This window comes from Brienomyrus brachyistius, chromosome 14 (genome assembly GCF_023856365.1).
Source record: "Brienomyrus brachyistius isolate T26 chromosome 14, BBRACH_0.4, whole genome shotgun sequence".
NCBI classification, from domain to species: domain Eukaryota; kingdom Metazoa; phylum Chordata; class Actinopteri; order Osteoglossiformes; family Mormyridae; genus Brienomyrus; species Brienomyrus brachyistius.
In genome coordinates this window covers 19,828,866-19,842,941 of record NC_064546.1, presented here as the reverse complement: position 1 = coordinate 19,842,941, position 14,076 = coordinate 19,828,866, and the positions used below count along the sequence as shown (strand labels likewise).

General features: G+C 42.7%; 1 protein-coding gene across 2 annotated transcripts in view; it reads right to left on the bottom strand.

Moving 5' to 3' along the window:
* The window catches only part of bach2a (BTB and CNC homology 1, basic leucine zipper transcription factor 2a), a 46,551-nt gene that overhangs the window by 15,201 nt on the left and 17,274 nt on the right, over positions 1–14,076 (bottom strand). The window contains exons 1-2 of one of the 2 annotated variants that reach the window (XM_048973932.1): positions 10,542–10,943; positions 4,933–5,187 (exon numbers count right to left, since the gene is read on the bottom strand). In XM_048973932.1, coding sequence (XP_048829889.1) covers positions 4,933–5,175 — 243 coding nt within the window. In that variant the 5' untranslated portion in view covers positions 5,176–5,187; positions 10,542–10,943. Of the gene's footprint in view, positions 1–4,932; positions 5,188–10,541; positions 10,944–14,076 lie in introns of those variants that run through there. The other variant, XM_048973931.1, reaches the window with a different exon arrangement.

Genomic DNA, 14,076 nt, shown 5'->3' with positions numbered 1-14,076 from the left:
GTACGTACTTTACAGCATTAACACCAGGATCCATTCTAGATAAACAAGGGCCTTATTACTTTAAGTAGCAAACCACAGAATTTCTTGTGTAGTTTTCCACAGGGGAAAAAAACTGGCTCAGTAAGTTGCTAAGAAAAACAAGCAAACTGCTCACTGATTTTGAAACAGCGATACTAGAGCTGACAACATAAGTAGTAAAACTTCATTAAAATGTGAACCAGTCAGCCAAAACATTCATGAGGAATAATTATACAAGTGCAAATACAAGTAGCGTGCAGAATTGTGCAGTCACGTCAGTAGATTTTCAGATTAAAAATTACACAGAACATTACCAAATAATAATATTATCACTGTGAAGTTTCTCAGAAGTACTTCCACTTTTTACATCTGCTAGTGCATGAGAGTATTAGCCTATTTCTTGTCAAGATTAATTATAATATACTGTCTGTATTTTTTCTGTTATAACAGGTGTGCTGCTATTGAGCATAATTAAAATGAACACAATCAATGTAAATATTGTATGCAAATGGTTGAAATCTAATTTGACAGTTTATGGACTACTGAGCTGCAGCATTCATTAGAAATGGTAAATCTTGAAATGCCAAGAAAAAAACCACGGACATTAGGCACTGTAACACAGCCGGCTAAATCTGCTATCTAATATAGTTACCGAAACTTTCACTAGTTTCAGAATGATATCATCAAGTTAAGAACAGCTTGTACTGGAGGTACACTCAATTTAAGAACATGCATGCGTGTACGTACTATTTTAAATATACGATCATGTATATTTCTCTTCAAGAAAGACACCCACTTGGTAGGTACATTAGCAAGAAGTGCGCACTCACATAAAGTTTTTAGAATGTAGGATAACACACTGTACAGACTTCAAAGCTAACATAAAGACTCCAAAGGGAGAACCAAAAACTCCCATTGAGATCCCGACAGTTTTATCTGAGCATCTGTATTCTGACTGACAAGCCCATTCTTGCTTTTCTGTCAACTAAATATGAATGAAGCATCAGAGTTAGCTGTAGTAAACAAAACCTGTGCTCTCTGAAGGTCACGTTACTTGGATCCATAACCTGACCCATCAGAAACTGAAGCAGCAGCTTCACACCCTGCCTTTAGCTCCTATGAGTTGGGGAACAGCCCAACAATTCACCCCTGCCTGCCCCCTGAAGCACGACAGCAGTCCAACCTGCTGGGAGCCCCCAAGAATTGCCATCGTTCCAGGGTCATGTGTGTTGGAGATGCATTTGCACCGGTTCAGCCTCCCGTGGTTTTAAGTTACTGACAAAAAGGTGAGAAGTTCAGGTTAGAGAACAAATCGCTAATAGGAAGAAAAAAAAAAAAAAACACAGGTAACTGAAGAAGTACATAGTGAAAGTAACCTTGAGGGGCCCCTCGGACTGCCGGGGAGAGCACTTCAGCTGGAAGTGGGAAAGTGAGGAGGAACAGAGCAGTGTGAACAAAGCATGAAGTACGTTCCATCAGTAGCCAGTAAGATGAGGAGAACCTGAAATTCTGAAAGAAAGTCCAGCTGGCATAGGAGACCATAAACAACGAAGCGAATGCACCAGCAACTACAATGACCACAGAGATGATTGCTCTGGAGTTTGTTTCCCAAAAGCATAGCTGCTAACAACGTTAGCATCTTACATAGTTGCAACCACACAATGGAACAGTTCCAACTGTGTAAGCTAATGGGAGATGTTAGGAAATGTACCTCTGGTTGGCAAACGCCAACATGTTAGCACATGTTAAATGTGAACACAACTGCGGGCCACGATGGTACAGAAATGTGGCTTCATGGAGCAAAAGGTTCCAAAAGTGCAGTAAGTAGTATAACAAGAAGGGTTCTGGAGTAAAACTTTTAGCTGTCAAAATGTTGCCATACATCATCCTGTATAATGCATTGAAGTATCATCCCTCATCATCCAGTCATTCCTCCATTAATTTCCATTACTGCTTATCCAGTAGAGGATCACAATGTTCTTGGGGCACGTGCCAGAATGCACAAGGAAGTATCACTATTTTCTAAAGGGATATGAAATTTAGTACATTTCCTGCGAGTACATCAACAGTATACCTTGAAAGAAAAAAAAAAAGAAAAAATATCACTGGTAAAGAAGAAACAGTGTCAATTATGGGTTTTTCACGTCTGCAGGAGTGGTACAAATTGAGATCGGCAACCACGAGCAGTTTTGCGCTCAGCAAAGACCAGTGAACAGGAGCCCAGTAATCTGTCCTCTGCAGCTACCAGAGGCGTCGGCCAACAACAGAGAATGGCCCAGGACAGGAGGATCGCAGTTGTGTTTATTCACTCTGCCTTAGCCGGTGTCGAAGGACGGGGAGACCTATGAGTAAGTGTCCATGAAGGGGGAGGCTTTGTAGCAGCACGTGAGGTTGTTTGTGTGCGCGCTGTGGTAGGCGTGGTCATCTGCCATAGCTGGATCCTGACCAGGCATTACGTGACTAACGAGAGCAGAACCCCCCCAGTCCTGCATCCAGCCATCTCACACCCCGGCATTGAATTTCACCGGGACGCGGTGACCCCCTCCAGAAAGACCAAAGCCGTCTCATTCGAGTCAGGCCCCCCAGACCTATTTCAGCTCCCAGGGCTCCTCGTAAAGATGGATGGGATTTGTTGGTGATGGGGGGGGGGGAGTTTTGAAAGTGCTGAGCATTTGCTGGATCTATTTTCAGCTTGCGTCAGCAGCTGCTGCCAGCAGGAGACGGTCTTTATTCCTGCACCGTGCTGCATGCAATTCCTTTAGCATTACGATCGGTGACCTAATGAAGCCATTCCGTTGTAGAGATGTGTGGGCCAGAGTAGAGGACGAGGGTCCTGGCTTGAGAAGGGCAGCAAACGGAGGAGGAGGGAGGCCATGCACTCAAGCAGGAAACAAAGCAGGGCTTCTAATCACGAGCGCACAGACCTCAACATGTGAAGCATTTAAGCCCCGAATAGAATTTACTGTTTGGCTCCGAGTCAGCGAGATAAATCAAAGTGACATTTCTGGGACATTTTATGGCAGCAGGGATCCGGGTGGGAGGGCGGTGCGGATTTTGTGCTGTGCAAAGTCTGGAGGGCCGATATCGTTACGGGGCAAGAAAACCGTGTGAACAACAAACCATGGAGGGTCTCGGAAACCAGGCCCTGTGTTCAGGAATCCTGGGAGGCTCGCCAAGATTTCCTCACAAACAGCCCATGGAATGCCGTTCTCCGGCCCAGCTCAAAGAAAAGAATTGTCTGCCTCCCTGTGGAACACACTAATTTATGCAAAGGTTCCCTGGGAGAAAAAAAAGCAGCATGCCACTCATTCTGGTGAGGCTACCGAGCATGAAAGTGTTTACTACGTATGAAAAATTTTGTACGCAGGCTGGCTCTTTGAACAGAAATATCTCGGCTAACCTTATGACCCCCGCACCCCACCCCCGATTAAAACCATGAGGTCAAAAACGATGTGTTGTGCAACTGGCTAAAAACACCACTTGTGTAAAGAAATCATGTAATGCAAGAGAGAATGGCATCATTTTTGAATGAAATATAAGGAAATTTCTGGGTCCAGATTATTTTGACCACTTATAAAAACTTAGGACAGCATCTCTCCAGCAAAGATAGCTCATAAAAGTTATCCCATCCTAAATCAAACATAAACAAACCTGGCATAACTGATCTTAGTTGTAAATGCAACAGTCTGCCTATAGGAGGCAGCATAGTGTGTTGGTTAAAAATTTGAACTGGAGATCCAGTTGCTTTTAGCCTTTCGTTCAACGCTCAGATGTGACGCTTTTCAGCTAAAAGTGTCAGCTAAACAGCCACATATAAGAGATGGAAGCACTCATACTGTATCTTGATGAAGAGATAAACAAAATCAGCTGCAGACATGCAAACAATTGTCAAAAATGAGGCGTTCTTGAGAATTCTAAATGGCCCGAACCCTGAATGACTGCAAATGAGATCACCAACCAAATACTTAACCAGAAAAATGTCCATTACATTCTCTGGCTGCATCAATTTCATATTAAGCGGCATTACGGCTGCTCTTCTCAGGAAAGACATCGCTGACCAGACACAACACGAGTGTCTCTAGCTTTTAATGTACGCTGACCTGACCCTGTATGACTCTCTGTGAGCTTATACGCCGCCAAAAATTCTACACTGTCAACAAGACATTTTATGCTAATTCCTTTCTCTTGTGTTTGGTAGATTTTAAACAAAAAGCTCTCATAATAATACCAAGATAACTAATGGATTAAAAATAGGTACAAATAAAAGCAAGTTCTTTTACATTTCTATATTTTATTTATGTTTCACATTCTATTGTATCATAAGATGATAAACAGCAGCTTCCTGGTACAGATTTCAGATCTTACCATGACTACATATTTAGTAAAGTCACGTGCCAGATTTAAATACAGAAATACTGAAGTTCTTTATCAAGTATTCCAATCTGTATTCCCAACATTCCACTGGGCTCCAAGCTGCGTTTTTCCTATTCAGCCGGAGACTCTGTGTTTCCCGTAACAAGCCCGTGCGGGTTTATGTGGACATCAATCCGATCTGCTTCCTGAGACATGACCCAGGTCCCATTTCTGACTGGGCAAGTTGGAATGATGTGTACATGTGATTCTTTTGCTGTTGAATACCAGAACCCTATTTTAATATTTAACCTTTACTATTAAATACACTGAAGAGTTCCATGCCTCAGATTGTAAGGTAAAAAAAATGGAGTGTAAAACTACTCGTGAGACGAACCGTTCTATGGTTCACATGATGTTAGTTAGATCATTTGCACAGCATACAATTTTTTCCTCCATTAATCTGTAACTCATAAATTTGTGTCACAAACATTTATAATATACAATAAGACAACAAATTATAAGAAAAAGATAGGTTGCCAGGGTGACAGCGGATCAACATACCTCCTCGGGCAGGCCGATGACCAGCTCATGCTCGGCCTGACCCACGAGCACCTGCAGGAAGTACTCGCTGCAGGAGGCCAGCACCGCACGGTGTGCCCGGAACTCCTTGCCCTCGGCCAGCACAGTCACATCGCAGAGCACGTCGCGCTTGCGCTGGTCGTTGAGGCTCAGCAGCACGTTGGCGCAGTGGACCGTCGATTCATACACGTACATGGGGGCCTCAGGCTTCTCATCCACGGACATTCCGCTCACGCCCTGTGAACGGGGGAACAAGGCAGCCATTGATTGGCTGATGAGGGCACAAGGCAGCTGGCTGGTGGGCCAATTGTGGCACAGGGCAGCCACTGGCTGACTGATCGAGAATGACATCACTGCCTTCATTCTACTGACATTTTTATCCTTTCAGCATTATAAAATCAAATTAATTAGGCCTATATAAGATGAGTTAGGCCTGTCATCATTCTAAGAATAAGTGCTTTAATTTAATTCCCCACACCATAGTTTTGTGCTGCAGGCACACACTTTGAACAATCGAAATATTACAAAGTTGAATTAGGCAACAGTTAGTTTTAGTTAGATTTAATAGTCATAATCAGATTATCTCACTTTCCTTGCTTATGCAAGAGAATATGGACAAGTAGCAAGACTGCAGTCACTTTCCTTTGTTTCTGTATGAAAAACTTGTGGGCCAAAGGAGTCCAGCATGCCACAGATCCTAATAGCTCATTACATGCTGCTTCTGATTGTGAAGAGAAATGCTCGGAGCAGAGCCTTCCTTTGACGCTTCGCTTCGGGGACGAAGAAGCTAAGAGGCATGGCGGCTGCTCCTCTTTTGGTATATGGCCTTCAAAATAAAAGTTCCGCTTGGGTTAAAACCACATGCCAAAACTTCTGAGTGCAGGCTGATGCGTATCTGGCACATTTCCTTGTTGCCAAACTGTTCCACATCTCGTCGAGGTTCTCCCAGCGCCCCCTTACCGCCAAAATCTGCCCATTTCTGGAGAGTACCTGAGAGGGCCTTCCACTCTTCGAATAGAGTTCCCAAGACGATCGCTGACAAAATGTACCCCAGGTTGTGTGCAATACTTCAATATGTAGTATAATTTTATTAGTTATTAGAAAATTTCCTTTGGAGTGGGAAGGTGACAGCAAGCTAGGAGGACACAGGGAGGGAGGCAGAACCCAAGGGCCTGAGGTTAAGGGCTTTGCTCAAGAGCCACAAACATGTGACCATTCTGATGAGGCTGAGGTTTGAACCGGCACCCTTCTGTTCACAGGTACAGAGGCTTAGTCCACTGAGCCCCACACCACCCCTATGTACTTCAATTCCCACGTCCACAGCAGTCTGGTGATCTGGCATATCTAAATCACTTCCAGTATGTGATAGTGTGCAAAACTGTTTGCCCTGAAAGGGACTAACATCCCAGACCAGACTGTCCCCTGCCTCATACCCCGGGCTTCCTAGAACACTGACACCCTCATCTGAATAAATGTTTATAGCTGATGAAAGGAAATTACATCAACAGGTAAGCAATTACAAACAAGCAACAAAAAGCTGAACTCGACAGGCAGTGTTTATTTTTTTTAAAACAAACACACCAAGCTAAAGCGAGGTCTTCTATTTTAAGTGTCCACTCTGCCAGTGCTCTAATTAGACATTGTATTAATAGAGGCTCAAGTCAATGCTCGCAGCCTGTGTAAGAACATAAAACATACTGCATTCCCACAAACCTGCGATAGAGTCAGATGCAACAGTGCAGTAAGATTTTAGAAACTGTTAAAAACAAGCTTCACCCCACTGGAGGCTGTCTCCTGAAGATGCGGCCCTGCTTCACTGCAAACTGCTGCCAGTGCAGCTGATTCTCGGGTCAAATCTGTGCCGAGGGTCCGAGCGTCAGCTAAAAATTAGCTGAGCATCAGTAAGCGCAGACATGCCTGGCGGCGGCCTGCAATCCATCTATTGGATACCGAAAAGGATGATCTTTCAAACCAATGCAAACAGCTATTAATTAAAAAGCCCCAAAATAAGTTGGTGCTGTTTGCAGTGGGGCAAACATGCCAAAAGGCAGGACACCTGCAGGCTTCTCCAAATGACCTGATTACTTATTTTCAGCATCAGGTTTTTCTTTTCACAGTTATAAGGCATCCTGCCTAATAAACAAAGCATATAGGAATTTGCTATTCAAACCTATTGTCCATGACAAATACAGCTTGCATCGATATGAAACACATACACACACACACAGAAATTATATCTTTGTTGGGACTCTCCAGTCTATGGGGAAAATTCTAATCATAACATGACAACCTACCCAGCCCTAATTTTAACCATAAGTAGCTAAACGAAATACAAGACTTCTGGCATTGTAATTTTTTGACTGCATTCACAGATCTTTGCTGGGACCTGAAAAATGGTCCCCGCAATGCCAAAATAACAGGTTTTTATCACATAGTGGAGTACATTTAGTCCCCACAATGTAGTATAAACATAATCCACACACGTACACACACACACACACTGCCCAAGGTACCATTATGAGTATGTGACTCATCCAGGGGAATGCCCACTAAAGGTGCAACTGTTTATTATAAGAAGAGTGTACACTTGACCTTTGGACTGTCGTGACTTCAGTCAGTTGCTGAATTTAGAATATGTTAAAATGGCAATTTAAGCATAACAGCACAAGAGTGACCAAGGGACACTTGGGCACTTGTACAAGTATCCTTTACATTGTACAAATACATTTAGCTATTAGAAAGTGCAAGCAAGCTGGGCACAATTGCATTGTGAATGTCTATGTACCCTATCCCCTGCATCGGGTCCCTCACACTTGATGAGACTGGCCAGCAATGGTGCTCTTTCTCACAAACACAATTGAATTTTAACTGAGATACCAGCTTTAACGACACGGACAGCAACTAAGGCGATCAAAGTCAAGCGCAATGACAGTTCAGAGTGCCAAGACTCCTGAATGCAGAGTCCCCAATGCTGGCTGGTTGGAATGTGCTCAGTGCTGTACAAAAATATCTAATATTGCACTGCAGACTGTTCATGAGGTCGTCATTAGGTACGTTAAGTTGATTTTGAGATTAAGACGTTTCAGGCTGTGATGTGTAAATCAAAATCTATTTTTTTTTTCAGTTCCTTGACAACCAACAAGGTGCTTGAATGGTGAATTTTTTTTTTTTAAAACTAAATTGTCTTTACAGGCTCTACAAATCAGCCTGCAGATGATCTCCTAAGAGAGTTACTACAAGGAGATTGATAAAGAACTGAAACGTACACAGGTCTTCCTGCCTGTCTAAAATTACATTAATGGCTCAGCGCTGGGCCAATCCTGAAGGTCGATGAAAGAGTTAGTATTTGTATCAGCCAATCAGGCCTGAGATCCAGTTACTGAAAGTCTAAGACAAGGTGGCAACAACAAAATCGAATTAACAGAGCAGGACTGATATGAACATTCTGTCAATCGTGTTAAAACGCCAATTTTAAGTGAAAATATTAGTCAATATAATTTTATAAGATCAAAAATCAAACAGGCACCAGTAATTTTAAAGCAGGGTTTTACTGACTGATATGAATCTCAATTTTCCAAACACAAATAGCAGCAACTCAGTCTTAATATAACAACCGCATATTAAGCTACAATGATATTTAATGAATTCAGCAAGTGAACAATATATATACCAGCAACCTCCATGAGGGCAAGGACAGCCTGCGTAGTTTTACACATGCCCTAGCTGACAATCGGCTTTGCTCAGTCTCTTCCCGATATCTATCCTGCCTTCAAATCCACATGCCTTCCGCCGTCATACAAAAGATAATCCACCAGTGCAGAATCTTGATTTGCAACATGCATCACACTATAATACTCAGCTAACTGTAAGTTTTAATGTGGCGAATTGGAATCGGTTCAGAAATTAGTTGCCTTTTATATTTATGAGGTCACTTTAGAGCAGATGTAGGTCAACTACCCAACAGCAATGTTGTCAAGGATAAGCAGAGTTATGCCTTTCAAAGGGTATGCTAATCACAGTCTGGGCAAGGCTAAGTTGCAGAATTTATCTCCCATACCTGACGCCCTACGCCTGATGACAGCCAAGTAAGGAACAGTAGAAAATGCTGGAATGACATTCTGTCTGCCGCCTATAATCATCAAGGCTGAGCCAGGCGAATTGGGATTAAATGTTTAAATAAATATAAATAAATTCAATTAGCCAGCACACAGGGATTTCTTTGAAGCGTGACATGGCAGGAGCCTTCTTAGTCTAGCTGAGTCTAGTTGATTTGTGAAACTTCACTTTAATTTGTTGAGTAACATTTTCAGTGGCAAAAAAAAATAATAATGATTTATATATATATATATATATATATATATATATATATATATATATATATATATATATATATATATATATATATATATATATAATGCTTACGAGCACTGCATATTGCACATTATTGCTTAACTGATTATTAAGCAATCGAAAAATTCATTCAGTGTTGAATTTATTTTTAATGCATTACCCATTTATGAAAATAGAAACACCGAGTTACTGTTCTGGCATTTTCTAAAGTTTTACAGTGCAAACATTCTCATTAATTTCTTCATACTTCTTAGAGGCTGCACGGTCCTGCTAGACTTGCGCCTAATCGGTTCCGCGTGCGTTAGCCCGAGCATAGCGAAGCAGAAGGGATGCACGTCGGACCAACGGGGCATGCGTGGTAAACGGGCGCCTTTCACACGGGCTACTAAAAATACAGCGCAGGCAGAGCTGTCATCCTCTATCAGTCCTTGGATGTGAAACAGCCAGATTCTTAGCACAGTCATGGGACTGATCCCTGGGCAGAAATGCATGGCCATACAAACCGTGAGTCCTCGATGGAACCGTGTAGCGAAAACGATTTATATACGCAATATGTAGGAGGCCACATTTTCCTTGGCTGGTGGGGATACCGCTGCGTGGGCTACTAGCCTTTAACCCACAGAAGGTCACGTTTTACACCAATTATTTGCACTTTTCATTTCATCTGTTTACTCCACAATGCTGACACCGTTGCCTGTTATTCATCTATGCTCTTTATTTCTAACTAAAAATGCAATTCAGATATAAATATTATAATAGCTAACGCCATTTTGCTGTCTAACTTAAAACCCACTTGCTTTCACAAATCATTTCAAGTGAGTCACAGTGAAATAAAAACATGTACCGATCAGAAGACTTTCATTTAACGGTCCAACTTCTTCCCCCGCCAAACGGTTACAAAGTAAGTCAGTCACATGGCGGACAGTAGCCAGAGAAAGGAGGGGAAAACCCTGCATAAAACAAAACCTGGATTAAAAAAGCAACAGCGTGTGATATACAAAGTCACACGATTTTATTCTAAATGTTAATATCCTGCTGCAGGTGAAATGACAAGATAAAAGAACTTGCTCGTGGCACTAGCGTCTTTTAACCACTATGACAAGAAAAAAAAAGTCGTTTCGATATAATAGCCAAGTTAGAACTGACAGACTGAGGAAGCACGCGCTCAGCTTCCTGTAAGAAACGCGCGTTCGACATCGCGCGCCTGCAGCCGCAATAAAAGCGCACAAATCGGGCATTACCTCAAATAAACACCTTCGCAGATCGCTGATTAATCGTCGGCTTCGTCCACTCGGGGGCCATGGCAGGTCAATTTCAGACTTAGCAAGCGGCGGGATTTCAAAAGAGCAAAAATCTAGTATTCCACAAAAAAATGACGAGACGGAAACAGATAGTGGGGTCTATAGTGAGAAGTGGAAAGGAGGGTTCTTCATGTTTGACGGCGATAAGTGTGAAGACAGCGTGCCAGAATATTTTGGGTCCCGGCTGATTAAATGCTGCTTGCATGAATCATGACTTCCCACAGGTCAGAAACCAGAGTGAGTCACAGCAGCGCTTAATATGGTAACTAACAGACATGTGACAGAAATACCAAGTTATTTATAACAATATCCTTTACGTTTAACAGGGTGAAATGAAAATAAACTCATTATGCACGTAATGTATAACAGTTTCACTAATAAGATCTTGTTAAAGACGCCACCTGCCACAGTAACTTATTCCTAGACATAAATTGCCTGGAAATAGCCTTTTACATGCAACATTTAATTTTAAGCAATGTGCAGTCTTTGTTAAAGTACGGACACACTGAAAAATTGGTCAGCCGAAGTTGATTAGCGCAGGGGGCACGCATTTAAACAGATGACTAAACGTCAATAGACAAGCCAATAGACCCCAAAAATACATGGGGAGGTTAAATGAAATTCCTAACGTGCACCTCTCACGCTCCGGTAAAAATAAATAAATAAATCAGGGGAAGCTAACGCGCACGCCGATGTCTAAAAATAACGCGGTTAACAAATAATGATAAATGTCAAGCGCTAACTGTGATCGTAGGCGACGGGGCCGCCCACTTCCTAATCGACCTGCTAATCTGCGCGTGAGGGTGTCTGCGTGGGCATGTGCATCAGAGCGTGGGCGGTTTGCTGTTTGGAACTATACGCAAACACCACGTTTAACTGTGATGCTGCCAGAAAAAAAGTAAAAGTTACAACCAGAAAGTTATGCACCGATGTACATGAGACCATCCACAGATCATGTGCCAATGTGAAACATCTCTCTCAGTTTCAAAAGCATGAAGATTAATGTACAAGATTAACTACAGTCATTCATCCTTTCCTTTTCCATAACTGCTTATATAAGACAGGCTCATGGTGATAGTGTATGAGAGCCTATGTCCTGTGATGAACTGGCATCCCCTCCAAAGTGTCCCTGCCAGACCTCATCTCTGTTCCTGCATTCATTCAAAAAAAAAGTTTCAATTTCACTCATAATTTGACTACTAAGGGCTTCGAGAAGTTGCAGAAATGGACAGACTTAAACAGGACAACAAGCAGCAGCCTGTCAAGCGCATTGCATCACGCATGGCATGCGCTGCTGGCGCTGGTGCCTGACACTGGGCCACGGCATATCTCCCTGGAGTTAACGTCACCGACATGCTGCGCCGAAGCAGCGCCGAGATCCATCCTAAACACTGACAAAGTCACGCTGACTGAAGCAGACCCCGTATGGGAGAGATGGTTTGCAGACTGCGTTAGACCGAGACATGAAGAGCCAGGCTCGCGTTTTTCATTTAGATAGCCACAGTCTGACCACATTACCCCCCCCCCCCCCAACAAGAACACCATAGAATCTGGGGGTAGCCCCAAAAATCGAAACTGAAGCCAAAACATAGATACCTGGAGCGACGATAAGATACACATTTTTAAGGGAAGGAAATTGGCACAGCAGAATAATGAAAATCCTCCACATCTATCCTGTCTGGGAAATAAGGTGAATACATATAATCCAAACAACAAATTGAAGTCACCAAATCCAGAGGAGGAACTTTACCTTGATTTATATAACTGCTAGCTTGAAGTACAAAGGAAAAAGACGCAGCATTTCTTTGAGGAAACAAACACAATTCGTACGACACACTATTCTTGGCTAAATAGAAAGTGTTACTTTCGTAGCATTTTGTATCGGTCAGGTTTCGCTACTATGCCACAGTGTTCAATGTATGTGTTTCTTATTTCAATCAAATAAAGGGATATTAAATGGAAGACACCATAATTTCACAGTTATCAACAAGTTGATTTGATCATCCTATAAGGACAAAGGAGGAACGATCAATGAGTAGAACATGCAAAGACAATTAATAGATGTAGACCACTGCATTATTGGCTGGGGAACCTAACAGTGCATATCAGATGAATGGAAGAAACATTGTTACCTTCAAATAAAACCAGTTTGAGGCTGAAGGCACATGGAAACATCCTGGGGGTGGAAACATAGTGTGTGGTGTTAATGTCACAGCAAAGGAAATCCTTTAAAAAAAGATGCAAAAAAAATCTGTTGTGTTACAGAGCAACCAGAGGCCACTTTCATAGGTCAGAGTGACCCAGGAGAGAGTGCATCTGCACGTTTGCTTTGTTGGTTTTTGTGTCAGTCCGGGACTGTATGTGTTTGTTGTGGCTTAATTAAGCTGAGCTCTCTCTTCATTTGTATCATTAGTAACATATTACTAAAAAACCAGAACTTCCTGACATTTCTTTCACAACAAGCCAGAGTGAAAACGTTTGATCACCTGAAACGATAATAAAAAGCCGAGTTTCCCTCGTATTGGAAATCACCGACCGGACCAACAAATCAGTGACAGGTGTATCATCTAGGAATTTTGTGCCGTTTACGATACTGAAGTCTGTCTGACTTGAAATAACATATTTATCAGTTTGTCCTGTTACCTGGATCGGCAGTGGTTAATAAGTAAGCATAATCAAAGTTAGTTAACCAGAACTGCTTCACATACCTAAACAAATGAATGACAATAGCCCAAACGAGCATGTGAGTGGGTAGGGATGTGGCTTGCTTCCATCTCCAGAGGGAGAATTCAGCGCAATACTGATTTGTTTGACCTGTCAGTCATTCTCTGAATAAGGTGTATTGGTATATTGTATTCTGGATTGTTACCAGTTCCAACACAGCTCTAGGCCCAAGAGGTGGAGCTAATTCTGTTTGTCTTGACAGCCCTGCCCAGACCCCTAAGCATCTGCCTATACAGCTTTTCATTTTTATATTGATCCCAACCCTGCGTAACCCCATTATTCTGGGCTCCGCCCCCCCATCGTCTGCTTTTGTTCACCATCACAATGCAGCCTCTACAGGGCTACGCTACACGCTAAGTCTACGACGGCATGAATTCCTGGCACGCCCCAGGAGCACAGCACCGATCTGGCTACGTAAATAGCCACCATGCATCTGGATGCAGAGCCTTCGAATTTAATTACTGTTTGTGTTCTGGATGAGTCAGTGATTCAGAGAATGCACAAGGGATGGCAAATTAATTCATTATTGAAATTACCCGGCACGGTTTTCCTTTTGTTCCTGTTGTGCAAACAGGAGTCTGAATGCCCAGTATTCAGCAGACGCGGCTTGTGCCAAACTGTACGTCTAAACGGCGGACTGCAGATCGCAGGTCTGACTCTGCAGATACTGTGCACGTGCACATGTGCTCTGGCGGTAGGGGTGTAATCAGTCTGAAAGTTCAAACCCTAACCCTAAGCATCAAGTTGAGAG